This window comes from Rhinichthys klamathensis, unplaced genomic scaffold, assembly GCF_029890125.1.
Source record: "Rhinichthys klamathensis goyatoka isolate OS25496 unplaced genomic scaffold, OSU_Roscu_1.1 h1tg000293l_1, whole genome shotgun sequence".
Classification (NCBI taxonomy): domain Eukaryota; kingdom Metazoa; phylum Chordata; class Actinopteri; order Cypriniformes; family Leuciscidae; genus Rhinichthys; species Rhinichthys klamathensis.
This window is the reverse complement of record NW_026606812.1, coordinates 2,190-29,996: the sequence shown is the minus strand read 5'-3', so window position 1 is coordinate 29,996 and position 27,807 is coordinate 2,190. Positions and strand designations below refer to the sequence as shown.

Genomic DNA, 27,807 nt, shown 5'->3' with positions numbered 1-27,807 from the left:
TAACTTTTGATTTTTTTGGTTGCTGTACCTGAGTTATAACAGCCAGATGAACAAATAGAAAAGGTGATCTAATGGTGTTGGTAATGATTAAACATCATCATCATTTGCTCTGAATCACTGAACTCCATTTAGAGCCCAATTTCTGAGTTAGGTTTACTTTATTAATTATAGCAGCAGCACTGTCCTTATACAGCATAATATTTGCAACTTTTACAACGTGTGTGTGTGTGTGTGTTTTCAGCAGCAGAAGAATCTGGAGGGATACGTGGGCTTCGCGAGCCTCCCGAACCAAGTGTACCGGAAGTCTGTGAAACGGGGCTTTGAGTTCACTCTCATGGTTGTGGGTAAGAAAACACATTCATTGATGTATCAACTAATAAACCACACTGTGTAATGGAGTTAGCTACTCTCTGTGATGGCTTCGTTGTGCGCTTAGGTCGTAATGAGCACTTGAGGAGCTTCCGGTCTAGTTTGAACACTTGCCAGGTTGAGGCTACATTCTTGACGTTTGGTCTAAATGCTGTTTGGAAAACCACACAGGAAACTAGGGTTGAATGGCAGTGATTTCACATCCTGTTCATCTTGAAAAATGCAAGGGCTTTGCAGTGAAGAGCACTGAAAAGCGAGAGTAGGTTTGAAGTTAATTCTTTTACAAGTGAGACAGGATCTGTCCTGTTTTTTCTCCCATGTTTTCTTTGGCTTTGCGTGCGAGCTGTGGTTTCTGTGGACGACATCCCCTGCATTTATAAATCTGACCCGAGGACTCGTGGTTGAGTTATTCCCACAAGAGAAAGGCATTATTTCTGGTCTTTTTATCTGCGAAATGTTTATATAAGTGTCTATGAGCAGAGCTGCTAGACGTGTTCATCACATAATATCCCAACACAGGGCTCGACATTAACGCTTGGAACAAGTGGGGTGTTTGAAGGGGCGAGTGGAAGAGAATTTTACTTTAGCCTGATTAAAACATCAATAACGAGGGATTCACTAAAACACCTATTGGCGGTTTAATCCCGTGTTTAAAAGTATTAGTCCAACATTTCTTATTTGTATATTATCTCATAACACAAATTTTTCTGTGTAAATAATTTGATTGGTAACAGCCCTATAGTGTTGAATAACATATATTATTCCGATTTAATTGATCAAATTTAAGAATTTAAAATGAACCTTATATTTTAAAACGGTTAGGGGGAAAAATGTCCTTAATAAAGGTTAAAATATCATAAATATGCAGATTTAAATGTCAACGCTGACTGAACACTGATGAGAATATTGCTTCAGAATAAATTATTTTTACACCTTTTTTTCCCCTAAAAAAGCTAATTTTTTACTCTTGACAAGTGAACGGCCGATTTGCTTGAAAGCACATGTTAAGGGTTCACGTCGAGCCCTGTGATTTTAACTGGTTGTCTGTCATTAGTGACGTCTCTTGCTGGTCTGTAATACACATTGGCCGTGCAGTGGACTTTACCCAGTTGTTCTTGCATTAGTGTTTGGGTTTGGGAAGCGGCCAGGTCTGTAACGAGGCCAGCACTCGCCCTGCCAGAGGCTCGTTACTGCAGTTAATGTGCTGAAGTCTCAGCGTGATGAATGCCACGCTCCATTAGTGTTAGCCTTCCTCCAGTGCTCATCCGCTCTCTCCGGCTCGTGGTGGGAGTTCGTTCGTTCGTACGAGGTGGGAAGTCGTGTTTATGACGGCAAAGAAAAAAAATTCTTTATTTTATACTGGTATCATGTAGGGCTGTCAAAATCCTGTTCGATTTGAGACAAGTGTTCATTGAATCGATTTTCCATGTGTAAAGACGTTTCCATTTTCATCCACAAATACAGGCAAATCCACGGACACCTAACAGGCGTTAGGACGAGCGTAAAGAGGCGCTTGAGACGCACAAGTCAGCAATATTCCTGATGATTTATTGGCGTGAAGTTTCAGCACAAATGAACTTTGGCGGGAAACGCGAGCCAATCCGGCGTGTTTCTGTGTTTACTCACTTTGCTGGGGAAGTTCGTGTAAGACAAATCTGCGCGGATTTAGCGCAAATACGCAACTCGTGATCCTCATGATATATTAAATACACACGCGTCACTACAAAACAAATAACGGCGCGCTTGTTCACTTGCAATGAAGTAATAGCGAATATTAAAAAGCATTTGGTGAACAGAAAAGACAGTGTTATTGTCCAGTATCCGACATGTTCTGTGTCCTGTATTGATCTGTCCACCTAACACACATTTTTGGAAAAAACCCGTAAAGTGACAGGCCTCGTGTCATGGGATAGCTTGCCTACCGCTACAAAACTCCTATCATCACGAGGGAGTTTTAAAACACAGGTCAAGAAACTTTTATGGATCAAGGTGAATATTTCTTGATAAATTGGAGAGTTTTTACAGCGTTTTTGATTTAGTTTGTTTTTACGTGATGTCTTTTTACCCCCCTCCTGGTTTGCACGTCAGCGCTGTTTGATCCGTTAATAACGGAGAGATGATGTGAACGCTTCCCACTAGATCTCGCAGCGATGTTATTACTTCAGTGGCGAACTCAAATGCGCTCTTCACTGGATCTCTCAGCGCTGTGTAGATGAAGATCGGCGCTACACTGACGGTCCAAACTGATAAACGGTCCGGGAAGCACAAAATAGTGAGTTTCGTTCCGCTGTTGTGCAGTGTTAACCTCAGTAAGGTGATTGATTAGATCTCTGAGCTGAGTGAGTGGAGGCGGGGCTCATTTGCATATACATAGAACCACGTACACTAAATGGTGATCAATAAGGGATCAAATGAATGACTACAGGGGGGCTTTAAATAGAGGTCACAATTCTCTCACGATTCTGAAGAAAAATATTAGATAAGTAAACAAAATATACTAGAGGTTCTGACAAAAGGTTCATTGCTTCAGTCTATTTAAATATTTATTTCAATATTAATAGTTCAATGACTCACTCATAAAGACTTCACTTGTTTTGTTATTGGATGAATCAGCATTCTCACAAAAACTCCCAATTGACAAAAACATCCGACATTGGATGGATCTGCGTTCTTGAACGAATCTCTTAACTCATAAATACTTCACTTGTTTCACTAACCCCAAACGTTTGTATGGTAGAGTATATAAAACCTAAGCTCATCTAATTTGGGATTGGGATTTGGGATTTCTCACAGTAAATCTAGTTTTTATAGGATGTTGTACTATATTCAGGTCTCATTTTAACCTCACATTTCTCTATTTTCTGTCGGTCCTCCAGGAGAGTCCGGGTTGGGAAAGTCCACGCTGATAAACTCCCTGTTCCTGACGGATCTGTACTCCGGAGAATACCCCGGGCCTTCGCACAGAATCAAGAAAACTGTTCAGGTATGAAGCCCAGTTCTGTCTGCTACATGCCAGTAGATGCTGCTGGTTTCTTATCAGCTGAGCACTGGGAACTATCTTCATGAAGGCCTTGATAAGATCATAACTCCTCCAGCAATACTCCAGTAAGAGCTCTGCTATGTGTCCTGCATGTCTGTGCTTGTAGATCTGAGCGGGACTGAGAGTCCAAAGCCTAACAGCATTCAGCTTTAGGAGGGTTTCCTTTACATCACACACCACTGATACCCAGATACCTGTCTCTCTCTCTACCTGTCTCACACCCTACCTGTCTCACACACTATCTGTCTACCTGTCTCTCTCTCTACCTGTCTCACACACTATCTGTCTCACACCCTACCTGTCTCTCTCTCTACCTGGCTCACACCCTACCTGTCTCACACACTATCTGTCTACCTGTCTCTCTCTCTACCTGTCTCACACACTATCTGTCTCACACCCTACCTGTCTCTCTCTCTACCTGGCTCACACCCTACCTGTCTCACACACTATCTGTCTACCTGTCTCTCTCTACCTGTCTCACACCCTATCTGTCTCTCTCTCTACCTGTCTCACACCCTACCTGTCTCGCACACTATCTGTCTACCTGTCTCTCTCTCTACCTGGCTCACACCCTACCTGTCTCACACACTATCTGTCTACCTGTCTCTCTCTCTACCTGTCTCACACCCTACCTGTCTCACACACTATCTGTCTACCTGTCTCTCTCTCTACCTGTCTCACACCCTACCTGTCTCACACACTATCTGTCTATCTGTCTCTCTCTCTACCTGTCTCACACCCTATCTGTCTCTCTCTCTACCTGTCTCACACCCTACCTGTCTCGCACACTATCTGTCTACCTGTCTCTCTCTCTACCTGGCTCACACCCTACCTGTCTCACACACTATCTGTCTATCTGTCTCTCTCTCTACCTGTCTCACACCCTACCTGTCTCTCTCTCTACCTGTCTCACACCCTATCTGTCTCTCTCTCTACCTGTCTCACACCCTACCTGTCTCGCACACTATCTGTCTACCTGTCTCTCTCTCTACCTGGCTCACACCCTACCTGTCTCACACACTATCTGTCTATCTGTCTCTCTCTCTACCTGTCTCACACCCTACCTGTCTCACACACTATCTGTCTACCTGTCTCTCTCTCTACCTGTCTCACACCCTACCTGTCTCACACACCATCTGTCTACCTGTCTCTCTCTACCTGTCTCACACCCTATCTGTCTCTCTCTCTCTACCTGTCTACCTGACTCACTCCCTATCTGCCTACCTGTGTCTCTCGCTCTCTCTCTACCTGTCTCAAACCCTACCTGTCTACCTGTGTCTCTCGCTCTCTACCTGTCTCTCTCTCTACCTGTCTCATTCCCTATCTGTCTACCTGTCTCTCTCTCTATCTGTCTACCTGTCTCTCTCTACCTGTCTCACACCGTATCGGTCTCTCTCTCTCTACCTGTCTCAAACCCTACCTGTCTCTCACTCTCTACCTGTCTCACACCCTACCTGTCTACCTGTGTCTCTCTCTACCTGTCTCACTCTCTACCTCTCTCACACCCGTCTCACTCCCTATCTGCCTACCTGTCTCTCTCTCTCTACCTGTCTCACACCCTATCTGTCTCTCTCTCTCTACCTGTCTCATTCCCTATCTGTCTACCTGTCTCTCTCTCTATCTGTCTACCTGTCTCTCTCTACCTGTCTCACACCGTATCGGTCTCTCTCTCTCTACCTGTCTCAAACCCTACCTGTCTCTCACTCTCTACCTGTCTCACACCCTACCTGTCTACCTGTGTCTCTCTCTACCTGTCTCTCTCTACCTCTCTCACACCCGTCTCACTCCCTATCTGCCTACCTGTCTCTCTCTCTCTACCTGTCTCACACCCTATCTGTCTCTCTCTCTCTACCTGTCTCACACCCTATCTGTCTCTCTCTCTCTACCTGTCTCACTCCCTATCTGTCTACCTGTCTCTCACTCTCTACCTGTCTCACACCCTATCTGTCTCTCTCTCTACCTGTCTCAAACCCTACCTGTCTACCTGTGTCTCTCGCTCTCTACCTGTCTCTCTCTCTACCTGTCTCATTCCCTATCTGTCTACCTGTCTCTCTCTCTATCTGTCTACCTGTCTCTCTCTACCTGTCTCACACCGTATCGGTCTCTCTCTCTCTACCTGTCTCAAACCCTACCTGTCTCTCACTCTCTACCTGTCTCACACCCTACCTGTCTACCTGTGTCTCTCTCTACCTGTCTCACTCTCTACCTCTCTCACACCCGTCTCACTCCCTATCTGCCTACCTGTCTCTCTCTCTCTACCTGTCTCACACCCTATCTGTCTCTCTCTCTCTACCTGTCTCACACCCTATCTGTCTCTCTCTCTCTACCTGTCTCACTCCCTATCTGTCTACCTGTCTCTCACTCTCTACCTGTCTCACACCCTATCTGTCTCTCTCTCTACCTGTCTCAAACCCTACCTGTCTACCTGTGTCTCTCACTCTCTACCTGTCTCACACCCTATCTGTCTCTCTCTACCTGTCTCACTCCCTATCTGTCTACCTGTCTCTCTCTCTATCTGTCTACCTGTCTCTCTCTCTATCTGTCTACCTGTCTCACACCCTATCTCTCTCTCTCTACCTGTCTCAAACCCTACCTGTCTACCTGTCTCTCACTCTCTACCTGTCTCACACCCTACCTGTCTACCTGTGTCTCTCTCTTCCTGTCTCACTCTCTACCTCTCACACCCGTCTCACTCCCTATCTGCCTACCTGTCTCTCTCTACCTGTCTCACACCCTATCTGTCTCTCTCTCTCTACCTGTTTCACTCCCTATCTGTCTACCTGTCTCACACCCTATCTGTCTCTCTCTCTCTACCTGTCTCAAACCCTACCTGTCTACCTGTCTCTCTCTACCTGTCTCACTCTCTACCTCTCTCACACCCTCTCTCTCTACCTGTCTCTCTCTACCTGTCTCTCTCTACCTGTCTCTCTCTACCTATCTCACTCCCTATCTGTCTACCTGTCTCATATCTGTCTGTCTATCTCTCTACCTACCTGTCTCACTCTTTCTACCTGTCTCACACCCTATGTTTACCTGTCTCTCTCTACCGGTCTCTCTCTCTACCTGTCTCACTCCTTATCTGTCTACCTGTGTCTCTCTCTACCTGTCTCTCTCTCTACCTGTCTCACTCCCTATCTGTCTACCTGTCTCATATCTGTCTGTCTACCTCTCTCATCTGTCTGTCTATCTGTCTCTCTCTACCGGTCTCACTCTTTCTACCTGTCTCTCTCTACCTGTCTCACACCCTGTCTCTCTCTCTCTCTCTCTGTTGAGCACATGGCTGGTTTCATCGTGTGTGTTTTCTTTGCATCACACGGAGGGTCGGGTATCGTTTGAATTTTAACGATTCCGATTCGTATTTGGATTTTGCTTATCGATTCCGATTCTTATCGATTCCTCATTTCGATTCCAATAAAGAAAAAAAACGTATATATCATTCACATTTAGTCTCATTGCAAAACATTGTAGCTGAATATCAAAAATAACAGGCTAGAGAACACTAACGCAAGGAACGTTTGCCTGTGGTTTAAAAATAACTCTTTTAACCTGTTTCCATCCTTCCCGCTTCGCTCTCTCCAGCGCTGGAAAGCGTTTCTAATATTGACGCGGGTCCTAAAGCTCTCACCCACACACAACCCTTTATCTAGCAGTGATTTCTTCTCAGCTTTTCTCTTTTATTGACTCTATTTCTGCAGTCTTTCTCAAGTTCAGATCTCCCTCTTGCTCGTTCTCTCTCCTCCACCGCCATACTCTAATGCTGATTGGCTACACGTTTGTTGTTGTGTCGGCCCGACTAACTTCCAAACAGCATATTTAAAAAAACGACTGATCCCACCTTTAAGAGCGGCACGGATCCAATATACTATTACACATGCGTGCGGCACATAAAGCAGTGAGCGAGTCGTCTCACGCTTGAAAGTCATATTGAAATGCTTACAAAGGAATCAATAAGAGGAATCGAACTTTACATTTTATAACAAGTGTCCGATTACACGCCACTGATGCCAGTGTGTATCAGACACCAGAAGTGAGCAAGCGGACTAGCGTCTGCATCAGCCGCTGCTGAGGTCATCAGGTGTGTGTACCCGCAGGTGGAGCACTCGAAGGTGCTGATGAAGGAGGGCGGCGTCCAGCTGCTCTTCACGATAGTGGACACTCCCGGGTTTGGAGACGCCGTGGACAACAGCAACTGGTGAGGACGACTTCGCTCGAGTGCCAGATATAATTACCACAGCATGGTTTAATGTAGGGCTGCACAATATTGAAGAAAAATTCGATATTCGATATGCGATACGAGAATGCTCCAAGTGTGTAAAATAAACTTAAAAGATCTGTAAAATATATTTAAATTTATATAACCTTCATACATGTTTTAGGTTGTTTTTTTTGTGACGAAAACATGCCGAGAACTTCTGAAAGTGCACAGCAGTGTTTTACTGTAGCTTAAGAAGTGTTATTTTAACATCAGTGTAAACCACGGGGTTTAGGGTCTTAGGTAGGCCTACATTAGAGTTATTTAAAGGCACAATATGTAGGGTTTTTTCGCCACAAGAGGGCGCAGTGTCCAACAATAACACAGGCGTAGGTTGATGACGCAGTGATGAGCTGAATGATGGGACTTGCTGTCAAGCTGATGGATCTAATGATGTTTATGGAAGAGTGAAAACACTCATGTTTTTAAACATTGCAGTGGTATGAAGCAGGTCGCGATTGCTAAAGAGACAGATATCACACGCGAGTCCCGCGGATATAGAGGAATAAGGACATTTAATTCTACCGAACCCGCGAGTGCTGGATTACTCACACAGGTCAGTTTATTAGACCAATTAAACTAGTGAGGTAACGCAGCGCTGCTTCACTCGGTCTAACGTTACACTGTCACACTAAACGGCATTAAAATGTGTGTTGAAAGTTATAATGTTATACTACGTGTTAGTTCGTTTGCTATACGAAACTAGCAGTGAGCTAGATCAACATTAGAATAACATACTGACCATATTCTAACATTTCATCATGTTGAGCTAACGTTATATAACATTGATTTGTTTTATGTACATTTGCTCACCTGTCTAATAAAGCTGTCGTGACTCGTGAAGCTCTGTCGAGTCTGAGTTAGTCGCGGACGCTAGCTCTCGGCATCTCAAAAACGCCACGCTGATATTGATCCTCATTTTAGTTCTCCTTGTTTGTCCCAAAGTCTGCTTGCCATGGTCTATGTTTGAAAGAAACAAGAACTGCGTGCCGCTAAACGTTACGCACTGCGCAGTTGTCCGCGTCTGTCGCCATGGTTACGTCATGGCTATGGTAGTACGAGCGGAAACCGAGGATAGCGGATATTGCGTCATTGACAGGCGACATTTTTTTCCGGGACGGCCACTATTGAAAATTGGAATTTCTCTGAAATAAAAAATCTTTGGAGACTATTGGGATATTGTAAGTACACAACTGCAGGAAATATATCATACTGTGCAAGTGATTTTTGGATATTTTATTACAAAATTCTTACATATTGTACCTTTAACAAAATAAATTGTAATCAAATGTAAAAATAAAACTGCTTAGTTTTCACTAAATTAATTAAATATATATACGTATATATCAGGGTTTCCGTTGTCCGGTAATTACCGGACATTGGCCGGGAAAAAATGAAATGTCCGACAAAATTAAATCTCTCCGGTCAAATTGTCCGATTAAAATTGCGTAATAATCCCGCCCCCCCTAACACAATATGAATTTGAGAATAAGCCTAAAATGTATAAAGCAAAAATGCACCGACCTTTGGCTATGTTATAAAGGAACAGGCTCTACCGTTCGTTTGAAAGTTATTAAACAACATCGCATTCTGCATTTCAAATAAAGCGCACGCCTAGAACGGCTGTAATATAGACCTAAACAACGAACAATTGAGTGAGACGTTTTAAATATGGCCAGGTCCATTGATATTATTGATGAAGTTGATAAATTGATAAAGTTGACGATGCAGACTCGCCATCTTCACAGTAGTGAACGCGCCTATAGAGAGAAGTGTGCACGATGCTATTGCCTTCGTGTCCTGATTAGCCATATTGTCCACTATATTTGCTTCTTATTTAATAATCCAGGCAAATTTGTTGATGAAACATTGATTAAAATTAATATACAATTTATACAAATCGAAATTTTCAAGCAAAAATAATATTCGAAGATCGCTGGGTTGATTATTATTCGAAAATCGCACCCCTCCACCACATGCACACACACATGCATTAGACTACACACCAGAGCATGTGAGCGGAGCGGTGTGACGCTTATTATAAGTTAAAACACTTAAATATACGTTTCATTTTTATAATTAATATAATGTTATTATTATTTTATTTCATCTATGTTGATTAGGCTATATGAAAAGGGAACCGCATGAGATGAGTAAGATAGGATCATAAGATGACCAATAGGCCTATATATCGGAAAACATTTGGAATTGGTCAGACATGATTTTGACCACTTATTTAGTTTTGTTTTGTAGAAAGCCTTTCTTTAAAGTTTATTTCGTTTTGTATACATTGTATCTTCATTTTAATCAATGTTTCATCAACAAATTTGCCTGGATTAAAAAATAAGAATTTATTCATATGAAGTGTGCATTTCTCTCTCTAGGCGCGTTCACTACTGCGAAGATGGCGAGTCTGCATCGTCAACTTTATCAATTTATCAACAATTTAAATGTTTCATGCATAATCATTACTTTCGCCGGTTCTTTGTGGCAAGCTTTATTTCAGGTGTTGCGTGATATCTCTGCGCCCAATAGCAGTGCTTCGCCTGTGTAGAGTCTCCGCAACGGCGATAGATTGAAACGCGCGTCCGAGTGAAGATTGCGCAACTCGCGCAGCGCGTCGTCCATGCGACTGATAGCAGCGACACGAGCGCTCAGCTTGATTAAAAAAAACAACTGATTTTAGCGCTAGATCTCTTATTTATTAGCGAACTAAATGAATGATCTGCTAGTTAAATGGAGATGTTAACTAGTTAGCTAGTTATTTATTTGTATTAGGTACATCCGTGCCTCAATGTTTCAAAAAGTGAATGTGTGTGAAACCATAGTAAAAAACAATTGGTGTTGATTGACGCCAATCGGACGTTCATGTTTTTTTCCGTCTATTTGAAAGTTAGGTTAATAACATGTTGCATTCTATACGGCCTGATTATGTCATTTTTTAAGTTACATAGCCTGCCTCCAGTTTTCCTCAACTTGACTAATTAAGAGGCGATATTTGACCGGCATATCATCAAAATGTCCGTTAAACGAAACCTCTGCCGGTCACTTTGACCGGCACCATTTTTTTCTAGCGGAAACTCTGGTATATATACTGATTCTTAGTAAAGCAACTCAGCCAAGAGCAGTGAGTGATTTTCTCTTTGTCTTTTGTTCAGTTATTGTAAGCCGTTGCGATACACATATCGCGATATATACTTTTGCGATATTTCTATAATTTCGATGTATTGTGCAGCCCTAATGTCAGTTTGCTTGATATAATTAGGTGGTGTTACTGTGAGCCTAAAGCGTGACCTGATCTGTGTGTTCTGCTCCAGCTGGCAGCCGGTCATTGATCACATCGACAGCAAGTTTGAGGATTATCTGAACGCAGAGTCCCGTGTGAACAGACGGCAGATGCCGGACAGCAGAGTTCACTGTTGCCTGTACTTCATCGCACCGTCAGGGCATGGGTGAGTGACCAGAGACCTGCTCTTATTACTCTTAAAGACGACCTGTTATGCCCTTTTACAAGGTTTTGATTTTCTTTTTAGTGGGTTTAAATCAAGCGGCAACCTTCCTGTCTCTCTCTTGAATCAACACTGGAGTGATTAAACTGCAGTTCCTCCACTGGCCACTAGAGGCCGGCTGCAGAAGAGACTCAATCCCATAGACCCGCATGTTAAAATACCCAACTTTACAGCAGAATTAAACATGTTTACAGTCTGGTGCAAAAAGTGGTTTTGGTCTATATCGCTATTTTTATCCTTCATGACGACTGTGAGGGGGGTGAATATTTTTATAACTCATCCGTTTAAATTATATTAAGCCTTAAAGTTCTGCATAATTAGGGGCGTGGCCACTTGAGTGACAGGTGGATTGCCGCTGATGTCACTACTAGCCGTTTGTCTGCTGTCTGTTAGCGTCACGTCACCTCAGCTAATCCGCCTCGCTGCACATTTACGTTTATCCGGGAGTGACGCGCGGCCAAGATGGCGACGGCCGGCTCCGCCCACTTTGGGCTTCAAAAATGTTCTTCAGAAACACTACGGGTGACGTCACACACACTACGGTCATAATTATTTACAGGCTATGGTTTGAATATATTATTTTCCTCATATTCTCCATTGTTGCGGCTCCTCTCTTCCCAGTCTGTCAGTAACGCTCTGTTTACTTCCTGTCTCTATGAAGCCCCTTCTTCTGAAAGCGCACTGTGCTCTGATTGGTCGGCTGGATCAGTGTGCTGTGATTGGTCGAGCGCTTCGAGTGTGTTTGGGAAAAGTCCCGCCCCTTTCCATAACCACCAGTTTAACACACTACTAACTAACTCAACCAGGCCCCGCCCCTTTATTCTGCGCATTAATTATTATAATGAGGAATATTGTGGCGTGTTCCCAGAAGAAACTCAAGACTACAATGGAGGCGTTTCAGGAGTTCAGAAACACTGATATAAAGAGACTTTGCAGAGATTTTTCATTCTCAAACAGCAACATTACACACTAAAGAAAGATGAACGTGGAAAAAAGCAGAATATGTCCTCTTTAATAATAGGAAGAAAAACTATAGACTTCCAATTAAGCATCATTAATTAAGTGTAATACTGAGTTTATTCAGTTTTTGTGTCATGTGTTGAATTGCACCCTACAACGTGACGTAGGAGAGGTACACAGTGCATTAAATTGATCAAAAGTGACGACATCTGAAGCACTTCAACTGTTTTCAACACTGATAATAATCATAAATCATTCTTGAGCATCAGATCCTCATATTAGAGTGATTTCTGAAGGGTCATGTGACACTGAAGACTGGAGTAATGATGCTGAAAATACAGCTTTGATCACAGGAATAAATTACACTTTACTGTATATTCACATAGACAACAGCTGATTTACATGAAAATAATATTTCACTCTTTTTACTGTATTTTTGATCAAGTAAAGGCAGCCTTGGTGAGCAGAAGAGATGCAGGCTTTTCATGTGTAGTTTACTTGTTTATTTTTCCCCGTATGTTTGTTAGGTTTTGTTTCTGTTTAGAGGTTTTATAATAATTTGTGATTTTCCTCTTAGTCAGTGAAAGCATGAGAATGACGGTCACTGTAAGCTGCTGTTCTCAGACAATAGTGGATCTGTGTGCAGTGAAGACGCAGGAACACAGAACTGAAGTGTGGCAGACCGTAAATAGCTTAAAGGATGTTGTTAACCACGATTCAAAACGGAAACCAGTTTAACTGTTAAAGCACTATAACACTCGTAACTTTCACTGCGTTAGAGCTGCTCGATTCTGGATAAATTGAGAATCACACATTTTTTACGTTTAAATTAGAGATCACGATTCTCCCATGACTCTGAAAAAAAAACACTAAATAAAATAACATTTTGTAGGTTCTGATTAGGCCTGTCACTTTTCGTTCGAAAATCGATTGCACAATCGATCAGACCAACCAACACAAGTTTCGAAAACGAAAATAGTGAATCGATTTTAACGGCCTTTTTTTTTTTTTTTACCAAAAATGTGTGTTAGGTGGACAGATCAATACAGGACACAGAACATGTCGAATACTGGACAATAACACTGTCTTCTGTGTTCACCAAATGCTATTTAATATGCGCTATTACTTCAACGCAAGTGAACAAGCGCGCCGTTATTTGTTGCGTAGTGACGTGTGTGTGTGTGTTCAAGTAAGCCAGAAATGCACAGATTCTGCAATACACTGTATTTAATATATCATGAGGATCACGAGTTGCGTATTTGCGCTAAATCCGCGCAGATTTGTCTTACACGAACTTCCCCAGCAAAGTGAGCAAACACAGAAACACGCCGGATTGGCTCGCGTTTCCCGCCAAAGTTCATTTGTGCTGAAACTTCACGCCAATAAATCATCAGGAATATTGCTGACTTGTGCGTCTCAAGCGCCTCTTTACGCTCGTCCTAACGCCTGTTAGGTGTCCGTGGATTTGCCTGTATTTGTGGATGAAAATGGAAACGTCTTTAAACATGGAAAATCGATTCAATGAACACTTATGTCTCAAATCGAACAGGATTTTTTCACAAAAGTGACAGCCCTAGTTCTGACAAAAACAGTACATAAAAAAAAAAAAAAAGGGCTTTTTGATTCATTTGAACTAATATTTTTTTGCGAATGATTCAATGACACCCTCATAAAGATTTCACTCGTTTCATTACTGGATGAATCAGCGTTTTTGAACAAATCTCTTGAATGAATGATTCGATGACAAACACAAGTCACTGGTCGCCACCTACAGGTGTAACAATGTATTTGATACTATCTTTACCTGAAGCATCAGGTTGATTTGCTCTATTTTAATTTTTCTAGTTTATATCCGAACTATAACCTTTAATTCCAGCCATTTCTGTGATTTAATCTGAATTAATGTACATGCCAACTGCTCTCTGTGGGTCAGCGGCAGCGCTAACGCACATCTGAGTTTTCTCTGTGATCGCTTATAGACTTGGATGAATCGCTGTCATTTAGGAATAAGACTGTCGGTGTTTGAATCGAGATCGCCATCTTTTACCGATTAATCGTGCAGCTCTACATTGCTTTATCACAAATTTACAACTACGCAATATGCTTACAAAATCCTTTAAGTCCCCCTGAGGTGAAAGTCCAGCTTTTAATGTTGTTTATGTGTGTATGTGGTGTTTTTAATGCGCTTTAAGACACACCATGTGTAAGTTCATAAGTCGACAGCATTGCTGAGTATTTTCTGCTTAAAACTGCAGTGAACCAAAGACAGTCTCAAAAACACGGTTTGAAATCGCTGGTGTTTCTGACGTCACAAACGACCTTGTAACCAATCAGATCAACGTGTGATCGTCAACCAGTGGATCTCTGAGTGAGTGAGTGAGTGGAGGCGGGGCTCATTTGCATATTCATAGAACCACGCATACTAAATGAGGCGAGGGTGTCGAGTTACATTCAAGATATTTTAAAGGGATACTCCACCGTTTTTTCACATTAAACTGTGTTATTCCCTTAACTAAGACGAGTTGATGCGTACCTCTCTCGTCTCAGTGCGTGCACTAAATCGCTCTGACGCGCGGCGAAGCTTTGTTAGCACTTAGCTTAGCCCAGTTCATTCATTAGGATCCAAGCAGAGAAGCGACCAAACACCTCCACGTTTTCCCTATTTAAATACAGTTACACGAGTAGTGTAACTCGACCAAGAATGGTGACACAAAATAAAACGTTGCGCTTTTCTAAGCGTGTAAAGTGGATAACTATAATGTATGGCGGAATACCATAGCAAGTGCTTGGGAGCACTTCGACTCGGCGCAGTAATATCATCACAAGAGCTGTTGAGGAATATGTAACATAATTTAGACAATTCTTTTTGTCATATGTTATAATAATAAGTTATAACTGTCAGACACTATCATTTCAGCCGCTCTGTGCATGTCCTCGCCCAGAGCGGCTGAGACACGAATAGACTATTAACTTAAAGCTTTTACTCTTAAGAAACACAAAAGGCACGTCCACTTTAATAAAAAAAAGAATATTTATTAAACAAACCAGATCAAGAGCAGAAACTAAATAAAGTGCATAACTGATATGCCAATTCTGATATGTTCATATAGCCTACTCAAAACAGACAGGGCAAGCTAACGCAGACAAGCTTACCGCTTTTAGATGATGTCATGTTTGTCGTCGAGCTGTGGAAGGCTAAGTGTTGCTTGCAAACTTTGCATTCAAACTTTTTCCCTTTATCAATTTTAACAAAATGCTGCCACACTGTCGATGTCTTTGTTGACTATTAAACGCTCTCACAATTAAATAACTGTCGAGTTACATTCAAGATATCTTAAGGCATGAAGAAAAAACGCTTAAATATGTCATTTTGGTGATCAAAGATGAGTTTTAAGGGATACAATTTTTGACTACAGGGGGACTTTAACATAATATTTGACTAAAGGATGATGTCGTCACTTTTACCCACCACTGTAGTTTCAGTGGTTCTTGTATTAGTCTTTAACACCACTAAAGACACTGAGAGAACTGTCATCATTACATCTTTAACATGGTGTTGTGTTGTATGCTTTTGCACCAGACTGAAACCTTTGGACATCGAGTTTATGAAACGGTTGCATGAGAAGGTCAACATCATCCCACTGATTGCCAAAGCAGATACTCTGACCCCCGAAGAGTGCCAACAGTTCAAGAAACAGGTCAGTCGGCCGCCAAGTCATGTCCGTTTAAACTCCTGATTAAACTAGCCCATGATTTACTCAGCCTAAAGTCATCCTAGGTGTGTATGACATTCTTCTTTCAGACTAATACAATCAGAGTTATATTAAAACATGTCCAGCCTCTTCCAAGCTTTATAATGGGAGTGAATGGGTGTATGCCTTTGGAAGTCCAAAAAAGTGCATCTATCCATTAGGGATGTGTATGAATTCGATCTGTAATTATTATTCAAAAAATAAAATACTATTCGAATTTTATCGAATTTATGAAGCCGTAGCTTCATAATAAATCCCAAGCACTAACTCGCAGTTATAACTAAATCCTCTGGGTGGTGCTGTGGTGCGTGTTTAACAAGTTGTTTGTATTTGATCACATAGGCTAATGTCGTCGTCGTCTGCCTCGCGAAGTTTGGAATTAGACTACTAGTTGAAAATTATGTTACTAAATGATCTTACAGAAGGGAATTACTTTTGATCAAATGAATTAATTAATCTGAGTTATCATCAACACAATGAGAAATCACATGAAATTTAAACAGCAGGCGACTGAGGAAAGACAGCTGTCCATCACTACGACTGCAGGTAAGCGCAGCTGTAGCGCGCGTGATCCGAGAGATGATAACTTATCTAATAGCAAAATTATTTTTTTAGACATATACTTCCCTTAAGTTTCATTGAGAGAGACACGTTTAAGAACAGAAAACGCAAAGTGCTGTTAGAAACTTATAACACCGTGATCGTTTGTGTCTCTGAATCGTGTCAGTGCAGCGCGTTTTCTCACTCGAGCATAGCACTAAATTGCTGGCGGCGTCCCTGCATGTGGACATTATTGTTTTTCTCAACATAAACGTGAAACAATATACACGATAATCATGCTGACTCGAGTGTGTGTGTACGTTCTGTTCGATATCTGGCGCAGTCTGCTACTCTGCTTTATTAGGCGTTTTTTTTCCGCTCGCGCTGCTTGAGCTTAAATCCTTTTGTTATTTATATTTTGTTTACACATAGGCCAACTGTTTAATGTTTTCAACTAAAAGAAAACTTTAACATATATTGTAAGCTTGTTGTGCATTGCCTAATCGTAAGCTTGTTAAGAAATGGTGACAAAAACTTTTTGAAAAATGTACTTAAAAAATAACGTCTTTTTCGTTAAATGTCATTTAAATAGGCTATACGAATATTCGAATATTCGATTTCTATGAGCCCGAATATTCGAATGCATTATTTTTGAAAAATGCCCATCCCTACTATCCATCATAAAAGTGCATCTATCCATCATAAAAGTGCATCTGTCCATCATAAAAGTGCATCTATCCAAAAAGTCCATCTGTCCATCATAAAAGTGCATCTATCCATCATAAAAGTGCATCTATCCATCATAAAAGTGCATCTATCCATGATAAAAGTGCATCTGTCCATGATAAAAGTGCATCTGTCCATGATAAAAGTGCATCTATCCATCCAAAAAGTGCATCTATCCATGATAAAAGTGCATATATCCATGATAAAAGTGCATATATCCATGATAAAAGTGCATCTATCCATGATAAAAGTGCATCTATCCATGATAAAAGTGCATTTATCCATGATAAAAGTGCATCTATAATCATAAAAGTGCATCTATCCATGATAAAAGTGCATCTATCCATGATAAAAGTGCATCTATCCATGATAAAAGTGCATCTGTCCATGATAAAAGTGCATCTATCCATGATAAAAGTGCATCTATCCATGATAAAAGTGCATCTATCCATGATAAAAGTGCATCTATCCATGATAAAAGTGCATCTATCCATGATAAAAGTGCATCTGTCTATCATAAAAGTGCATCTATCCATGATAAAAGTGGATCTGTCCATCATAAAAGTGCATCTATCCATCATAAAAGTGCATCTGTCCATCATAAAAGTGCATCTGTCCATCATAAAAGTGCATCTGTCCATGATAAAAGTGCATCTGTCCATGATAAAAGTGCATCTATCCATGATAAAAGTGCATCTATCCATGATAAAAGTGCATCTGTCCATGATAAAAGTGCATCTGTCCATGATAAAAGTGCATCTGTCCATGATAAAAGTGCATCTATCATGATAAAAGTGCATCTATCCATGATAAAAGTGCATCTATCAATCATAAAAGTGCATCTATCCATGATAAAAGTGCATCTATCCATGATAAAAGTGCATGATAAAAGTGCATCTGTCCATGATAAAAGTGCATCTATCCATGATAAAAGTGCATCTATCCATGATAAAAGTGCATCTATCCATCATAAAAGTGCATCTATCCATGATAAAAGTGCATCTATCCATGATAAAAGTGCATCTATCCATGATAAAAGTGCATCTATCCATCATAAAAGTGCATCTATCCATGATAAAAGTGCATCTGTCCATCATAAAAGTGCATCTGTCTATCATAAAAGTGCATCTATCCATGATAAAAGTGCATCTATCCATGATAAAAGTGCATCTATCCATCATAAAAGTGCATCTATCCATGATAAAAGTGCATCTATCCATCATAAAAGTGCATCTATCCATGATAAAAGTGCATCTGTCCATCATAAAAGTGGATCTGTCCATCATAAATGTGCATCTATCCATGATAAAAGTGGATCTGTCCATCATAAAAGTGCATCTATCCATGATAAAAGTGCATCTGTCCATCATAAATGTGCATCTATCCATGATAAAAGTGGATCTGTCCATCATAAAAGTGCATCTATCCATGATAAAAGTGCATCTGTCCATCATAAAAGTGGATCTGTCCATCATAAAAGTGCATCTATCCATGATAAAAGTGCATCTGTCCATCATAAAAGTGGATCTGTCCATCATAAATGTGCATCTATCCATGATAAAAGTGGATCTGTCCATCATAAAAGTGGATCTGTCCATCATAAAAGTGCATCTATCCATGATAAAAGTGCATCTGTCCATCATAAAAGTGGATCTGTCCATCATAAAAGTGCATCTATCCATGATAAAAGTGCATCTGTCCATCATAAAAGTGCATCTATCCATGATAAAAGTGGATCTATCCATCATAAAAGTGCATCTATCCATGATAAAAGTGGATCTATCCTAGGGGTGGAACGGTACACAGAAGTCACGGTTCGGTACGATTTCGGTACAATGGAGGGAAAAGCAAAACAAAAATGCAGTTTTATTAATAAAGGCATAGAACCAGTTTATGCACTGACAATAGTTTTATATAATTAGTTTATTAATTAAATTAATAAAAAGACAAAGACCTTGCGATATGTTTGGTAATTGTACTATTAATTTAAAATTGTTTTTCTATATTTCAGATCAATATATTTGTTTTCCTTAATTTTAATTAACATTATGAATTGACAATGTAACATTATTCTCATCTGAATTATAAATAATTGATTTCTGCATGTATAAAATAATACTACCATTAAAAACATTCAATTTTCTTTTTTTAATGAATGTAGAATGTGTGAGATTAGTGCTCCGAGGACAAGAAATGGAAACCAATGCAATATGACAAATGTCCAAAAGATGGGACCCACAGACTGTTTTGAAATAAAGTTGGATAAATATGTTTTGCTTTTAAAACAGTGTGTGTGTGTGATTTTGGTTGGGTGACAGTTGTAGGTTACAGTTTGACAAGAGTTTATAGTGACAAAAGCACAATGTTGTGTTTTATTGCGAGTGTACACAAATATAAGTGAACACTTTGCAGGTTTAATGATCTGAATGAACAAAATGACGGAGTAGGCCTATGTTTTTTATGTTTCCACTGTTCGATCTCGCGCTTCTCTCTCTCTCACACACTCACACAGTTCGATCGCGCCCGCGCGCCGCTCTCTCTCTCTCACAAACACACACACACACACACACACACACACTCCAGCATTGCAATCTTGACATCGCTGCCTGTTCATTATGCGGTCACGGTCACACCAAACGTGAATAGAGCGTCTAGTTCGACGCTAGTCCAAAGCGAATAGGACGCGCGTATAAAGCCAACATTTGAAGTGAACGCGCGTTCAGAGCTAAGCCGATGCTACAGATTATGTGTCCCTAAAGAACCCGCGTATCTAACAGTAGTTCCGCATTACATTAATTAATTTGCACGCGAGTTTTATTTATTTTTATACCGTGTATTCTCCGTGTAAATTCGTGCACCGAACCGTGACGCCCGTACCGTTTCGGTTCGATACGAATACATGTACCGTTCCACCCCTAATCTGTCCATCATAAAAGTGCATCTGTCCATCATAAAAGTGCATCTGTCCATCATAAAAGTGCATCTGTCCATCATAAAAGTGCATCTGTCCATCATAAAAGTGCATCTGTCCATCATAAAAGTGCATCTGCCCATCATAAAAGTGCATCTATCCATCATAAAAGTGCATCTGTCCATCATAAAAGTGCATCTATCCATGATAAAAGTGCATCTTTCCATCATAAAAGAGCATCTGTCCATCATAAAAGTGCATCTGTCCATCATAAAAGTGTATCTGTCCATCATAAAAGTGCATCTGTCCATCATAAAAGTGCATCTATCCATCATAAAAGTGCATCTGTCCATCATAAAAGTGCATCTGTCCATCATAAAGTCCATCATAAAAGTGCATCTATCCATCATAAAAGTGCATCTATCCATCATAGAAGAGCATCTGTCCATCATAAAAGAGCATCTATCCATCATAAAAGAGCATCTGTCCATCATAAAAGAGCATCTGTCCATCATAAAAGAGCATCTGTCCATCATAAAAGTGCATCTGTCCATCATAAAAGTGCATCTGTCCATCATAAAAGTGCATCTGTCCATCATAAAAGTGCATCTGTCCATCATAAAAGTGCATCTGTCCATCATAAAGTCCATCATAAAAGTGCATCTATCCATCATAAAAGTGCATCTATCCATCATAAAAGAGCATCTGTCCATCATAAAAGAGCATCTATCCATCATAAAAGAGCATCTGTCCATCATAAAAGAGCATCTGTCCATCATAAAAGAGCATCTGTCCATCATAAAAGTGCATCTGTCCATCATAAAAGAGCATCTGTCCATCATAAAAGTGCATCTGTCTATCATAAAAGTGCATCTGTCCATCATAAAAGTGCATCTGTCCATCATAAAAGTGCATCTGTCCATCATAAAAGTGCATCTGTCCATCATAAAAGTGCATCTATCCATGATAAAAGAGCATCTGTCCATCATAAAAGAGCATCTGTCCATCATAAAAGAGCATCTATCCATCATAAAAGTGCATCTGTCCATCATAAAAGTGCATCTATCCATGATAAAAGTGCATCTATCCATGATAAAAGAGCATCTGTCCATCATAAAAGAGCATCTGTCCATCATAAAAGTGCATCTGTCCATCATAAAAGTGCATCTGTCCATCATAAAAGTGCATCTGTCCATCATAAAAGTGCATCTGTCCATCATAAAAGTGCATCTATCCATGATAAAAGTGCATCTATCCATGATAAAAGAGCATCTGTCCATCATAAAAGTGCATCTATCCATGATAAAAGAGCATCTGTCCATCATAAAAGAGCATCTGTCCATCATAAAAGTGCATCTGTCCATCATAAAAGTGCATCTGTCCATCATAAAAGTGCATCTGTCCATCATAAAAGTGCATCTGTCCATCATAAAAGTGCATCTATCCATGATAAAAGTGCATCTATCCATGATAAAAGTGCATCTATCCATGATAAAAGTGCATCTATCCATGATAAAAGTGCATCTATCCATCATAAAAGTGCATCTGTCCATCATAAAAGAGCATCTGTCCATCATAAAAGTGCATCTATCCATGATAAAAGTGCATCTATCCATCATAAAGGTGCATCTATCCATCATAAAAGTGCATCTATCCATCATAAAAGAGCATCTGTCCATCATAAAAGTGCATCTATCCATGATAAAAGTGCATCTATCCATGATAAAAGTGCATCTATCCATCATAAAAGTGCATCTATCCATCATAAAAGAGCATCTGTCCATCATAAAAGTGCATCTGTCCATGATAAAAGTGCATCTATCCATGATAAAAGTGCATCTGTCCATCATAAAAGTGCATCTATCCATGATAAAAGTGCATCTATCCATCATAAAAGTGCATCTATCCATCATAAAAGTGCATCTATCCATCATAAAAGAGCATCTGTCCATCATAAAAGTGCATCTATCCATGATAAAAGTGCATCTATCCATCATAAAAGTGCATCTATCCATCATAAAAGTGCATCTATCCATCATAAAAGAGCATCTGTCCATCATAAAAGTGCATCTATCCATGATAAAAGTGCATCTATCCATCATAAAAGTGCATCTGTCCATGATAAAAGTGCATCTGTCCATCATAAAAGTGCATCTATCCATGATAAAAGTGCATCTATCCATGATAAAAGTGCATCTATCCATGATAAAAGTGCATCTATCCATGATAAAAGTGCATCTATCCATCATAAAAGTGCATCTATCCATCATAAAAGAGCATCTGTCCATCATAAAAGTGCATCTATCCATCATAAAAGAGCATCTATCCATCATAAAAGTGCATCTGTCCATCATAGAAACGGCCATTGGCTGCCATTATAAAGCTTGGAAGAGCCTGGACATTTTTTAATGTAACTCTGATTGTATCCGTCTGACTGATGGCTTCAGGGTGAGCAATTCTTGGGCTAATTTTAATTTTTGGGTGAACTATCCCTTTAAGGAAAAGGCAAAAGAGGAGCGGCAGGAGTTCAGGCCTCCGGCGCACCGTGTGTGTCTCGAGTGTGTGTGTGTGTGTGTGTGTCTCGAGTGTTGTGTGTGTGTGTCTCTCGAGTGGTGTGTGTGTGTGTCTCGAGTGTTGTGTGTGTGTCTCGAGTGTTGTGTTTGTGTGTGTGTGTGTCTCGAGTGTTGTGTGTGTGTGTGTGTCTCGAGTGTTGTGTGTGTGTGTGTGTGTGTCTCGAGTGTGTGTGTGTGTGTCTCGAGTGTTCTGCCATCTGTCGGAGTATTATCTCTGCAGGAACCGGGAACAGGAGCACAGAAGTGCCGCCCAGACGGGAAAGATCAGATGAAAAGATTTGAGCACAAATAAACCGAGGATGTTCCTCAAGCCTAAACACTCGCTCTCGGCGGTCCGCTGAAAGGTTGTGTGACGTTTTTATGTTTCTCTAGATTATGCGAGAAATCCTGGAGCACAAGATCAAAATCTACGAGTTTCCAGAGACGGATGATGAGGAAGAAAACAAGATTGTGAAGAAAATTAAAGTAAGAGTTCCACATTTGTGCAAGCATTCTTTCCCACATAAACAAACAATCATAATTAAAGTCTTTTGACAACATGTGTGTAATCAGGACTAGACGGTGCTGAAAATTTTTTTTTTTAAAGTATGGTCATAAACTTAAACTTAACATAAACTTAAATATTTAAACTAAAAAATAATAAAAGTGTTAAAAGAATCACGATACAGCTTAATGTGATTATTGGCGATGATTTCATATAATATATACAGCTAAAACTCAAAAAATTAGAATAGTTCATTTATGTAAATCATCACAATTATAACAAATAAAGGCTTGAAATATCTCACTTTGCATGTAATGAGTCTATATAATATATTAGTTTCACCTTTTAAGTTGAATTACTGAAATAAATGAACTTTTGTACCATATTCTAGTTTTTTTAGTTTCACCTGTGTGTGTGTTATATAAATATTATTGTAATATTGATTTAATTATGACTTGCATCAAATATGAAATTATGTACTTGGTATTTGTATTGGAATATGTTTCAGATGGTTGTTAGAGACCAGATTTGTTTTGTATTTTAATTAATATTATTAGTGTTTCAGCTAAAAAGTAACTTTATCTGGCATTTAATTCAATATCTAAAACGTGCATTGTTCCAATTAGGGATCGACCGATATGGATTTTTTAGTGCCGATTTTTTTCCCATCAGCCTTAGCCGATGACCGATACGGGCTGCCGATTTTCTTGAGCCGATATTTGGAGCCGATACATTTTGCTCCCTCAATTTACATCATAAAAATGACATGATGTTAACAAATGTTACAGGTCTCAATTTAATAAAAGTAACATATATCGATATATCGGTCGATCACTAGTTCCAATGATTGTGATATCATAAACAAAACCATTTCTAAACAAATTGTTTTTGCGGCTTAGTTTCATTAAATGTTCTGAGGGAGGAGTCTCGTGTTGTACTTTGTACATTAAACACACTTATTGCAAAACAAACATAAGAAATATTCAGTTTTCCGTGATCTGTCCTCTTGAAATGCTGTTGAATAGCAGAATAAAGCCTGTCCTCGGGTGTAATGGTGGTAAAGATCTGATTCTGGATCTGTGTACATGCGTTGAGAGGCTGCCAAGCTGTGTGTTGCCTTGTGAACTGCCATCCATGAGCCGCTCTCTCTCTAGACTTGTTTCTAGTTCTGGGAACGCTTTGTTTATATTGTAGTATATTGTGGCATTAAGGCGAGACACTACAGGTGAATAGGGTATTTTTTTTAACTAGCAGATATCACCATGAAACTTGCCCAGTTGATTACCTATATTAAGATGAGGAAAAAAATGTATTACAAGTTTTCTGTAATTTAATGTTTAAATATGCAAATTAGGCATTATCTAATTAAATATGCACTAATTTGCATATATTTTAAAAAACGAAATCTGAGTATTGATAAAGCCAGGTTCAAAATTATTTTTTCATTGTGTTCACATATTAGATGGAGAAAAAATGACAGAGGGATTTATGGATATCTACTTTTGTTATCCTGTAAATCAGAATATACTGTCAATAGCCTTAAAATTAAAAATATTTTTGATGAGAAAGAAAGTGTGTTTATTAAGTTATCTGATTGGGACTGCAAAATTGGTTTTATTGAAATATGGTGTTTTATGCACCATTTATGATGATGTGATGGTTCTGAAATTTTCGTTTAAAAAAAAACACATTTTTGTATACATCTGTGCGTTTATATAAGTTCTAATTTTATTATGTAATGTTTGAATATGAGTTTGGGAATGTAAAAAATGATGATCTCTCTTTCTCACTGACACTCACTCACTCACACACTCACTCACTCACTCACACACACACACACACACACACACACACACACACACTCTCTCTCTCTTTCTCTCTCTCTTTCTCTCTCTCTCTCTCTCTCTCTCTCTCTCTCTCTCTCTCTCTCTCTCTCTCTCACACACACACACACACACACACACACACACACACACACACACACACACACACACACACACAGGATCGGTTGCCTCTCGCTGTGGTTGGGAGCAACACTATCATCGAGGCGAACGGGAAGAAGGTCAGGGGACGGCAGTACCCGTGGGGCGTGGCAGAAGGTACATGTGCACTCGCTTCGGTTGAGAAGGTTACATTAAAATAAAAAACTATGGAGGGTGATTTTGCTTTTTGTGAAGAATCAGTTAATTTTAGAATATTTAATTAAACTCGGCCATGGAAAACCAGAAAATATTAGGAAATTAGTCCTGGATATAGTCTTTGGAGTTTCTGTAGTGAATATACGATTGCGAATGTGAATTTTATTTTTCTGAAAGTATACATTAAATAGATGTAAGGTTACAGTAAACAGGGTTCCCGCAGATCCTTAAAAAGTCTTAAATTAGATTTTTAAAATTTAAGGCCATAAAAAGTCTTATATCGTCTTATTTTTACTTATGAAAGGTCTTAAATTTTAGATGACACTTTGACTTAGACATATCTAAAAGCTTTCCAAATTAAAACCATCTAATTAGCGTACGTATTTTTATTTATTTATTATTCTATCTTTGTGGATTTGCTCGTTCACGTGACATTTCGCGTCACTCGCGAGTCGCGGCAGCATAACTGTCTCCTGCACGCGAGAGGAGAGAAGGAGAAGAAAGGTCGTAAATGTCAGTTCAGTTGTAAGTTCATTCTTTATGTGGGTATGGTGTGCGATGTGTATTGTCTATTATGATATTGTAATCATTGTTTTAACGATGTACGAGGCACTGCCAGCTGACATCGCATTTCTCTCGTGCTTTCACTGCGTGATGTGTGCAGTGTAACTGTTATGTCCCCAAGTTAGTTTTTGTCTTATATTTATATCATATTATGTTCTTATATTAGAATATCACATCAGAAAGAGTGCCGTTTTCCCGTGCACAATTCCAATTGTGATATTTATGTTATACAACAGTTAAATTAACAATAAGTTAACATTGAGTTACTTTTTAGACACAATATTGTCAATATTGTTTGTTTTCCCTTTATTTCGCCGACTATAATTTCATAATGAAACCGTAGCAGAGTCTCAATGCAACACAGCGATGATTTCTTGACTGAAATCCGCGTTTTGAACGAATCACTTGCTTCTTTCCCGAATGAATCAGCCGTTTGCACGAATCGGTTGAATGAATGACTCCCTCAACTCACTTATTAAGACAGTGATTTGCCGCTGCGGTTTCATATTTAAAGTACCCTTTAAATAAAATGTTAAAATTAGAAATCATTTCATATTTAAATATTGAATATTGATTTAAAAATGTATATCTCATAGCTTTATTTATGCAGTTGTAAATGGAGTGTAAATATATTAATGCCACTTCTGATGCCGCTTCTGTCACCTCTGCACTGCAAAGATGGATTTTGATTGAATGATTTAATTTGACTGTAACAGTGGTATTGTATGATTATTATATAATTAAGTAGTATTATTGTATAATTACTGTATAATTTAATTTGAATGATAGTATTTGACATTAAAGGTGATGCATAACTCTAAATAAGTTTAGAAAAAATTTCCATATATAGGTGAAAATGCCCCTGAAAAAAATCAATTTAAGGTGGCAAATATTGCCCCTTAATTAAAATATTAATTTCTGTCACTGCTGTGAACTGACCACTGCATAGAATATGAAAAATATGAATATCTTCGTGAGTCAGCTGTCAACAACAGACCTAAACCAGCCATGGCACCAGCACAAAAACACAATCAGTAAAATATCATCTAATTATTATCAACAAAACGTTGAAAATATCAAGATATATTTTTGTCAATACTGCACAGCCCTAATGTACGGTATTAATTTTGATTTCTTCAGGTCTTAAAAAGGTCTTAAAAAGCCTTAAATTTGACTTTCAAAAGTGTGCAGGAACCCTGGTAAAGACTATTTCAAAATCTTTTTCAAATAAATGCTGTTCTTTTGATTCATCCTGAAATCCTGAATCCTGAAAAAATATAGTGTAATGGTTTAAAAAAAAAAATCTGAACTGTTTTCAACATTGATAATAATCATAAAAGTTTCTTGAGCATCAGATCCTCATATTAGAGTGATTTCTGGAGGATCATGTGACACTGAAGACTGGAGTAATGATGCTGAAAATACAGCTTTGATCACAGGAATAAATTACACTTTACTGTATATTCACATAGAAAACTGCTGATTTAAATCGTAATTTTTTTACTGTTGTTTTTCCTGGATATGTTTATATGCTGAAATTGCTGTTTATGAGGTCAATCTCTGACCAGCAGTCAACAGCTGTAATATAATAATATAATATCTCGATGCGTGTAAAACCTGATTCTCGTTTCTTTCTGCCCAGTGGAGAATGGAGACCACTGTGACTTCACACTCGTAAGGAATATGCTCATCAGGTAAATACATTTAATATCTTTTATGCATCTAAAATAATGACATGCATGCTTTAAGCTCATGACTGTGCTGTCTTTATACTTTGTGGCGTCACTGTATACAAACGTCCCTGTTTTAATAAAGTATGAGGCGTTTTGCCGTAACCGTGTGTTTTGTGTCAGAACGCACATGCAGGACCTCAAGGACGTCACGAATAACGTTCATTACGAGAACTACAGAAGCAGAAAGCTGGCGGCCGTAACCTGTAACGGCATCGACAACAACCGAGCCCGAGGCCAGCTCACCAAGTAAGCCCTT

At 39.4% G+C, this 27,807-nt stretch overlaps 1 protein-coding gene across 1 annotated transcript; it reads left to right on the top strand.

The window, feature by feature from the left end:
- The first annotated feature begins 236 nt into the window (after positions 1-236).
- On the top strand, positions 237-27,807 carry LOC130103618 (septin-7). The gene is made up of 9 exons (XM_056269906.1): positions 237-344; positions 3,246-3,352; positions 7,501-7,601; positions 10,979-11,113; positions 15,711-15,828; positions 23,005-23,097; positions 25,119-25,215; positions 27,461-27,512; positions 27,672-27,807. The coding sequence occupies exons 1-9, from the start codon at positions 335-337 to the stop codon at positions 27,799-27,801; spliced, it is 843 nt and encodes a 280-aa protein (XP_056125881.1). The 5' UTR covers positions 237-334; the 3' UTR covers positions 27,802-27,807.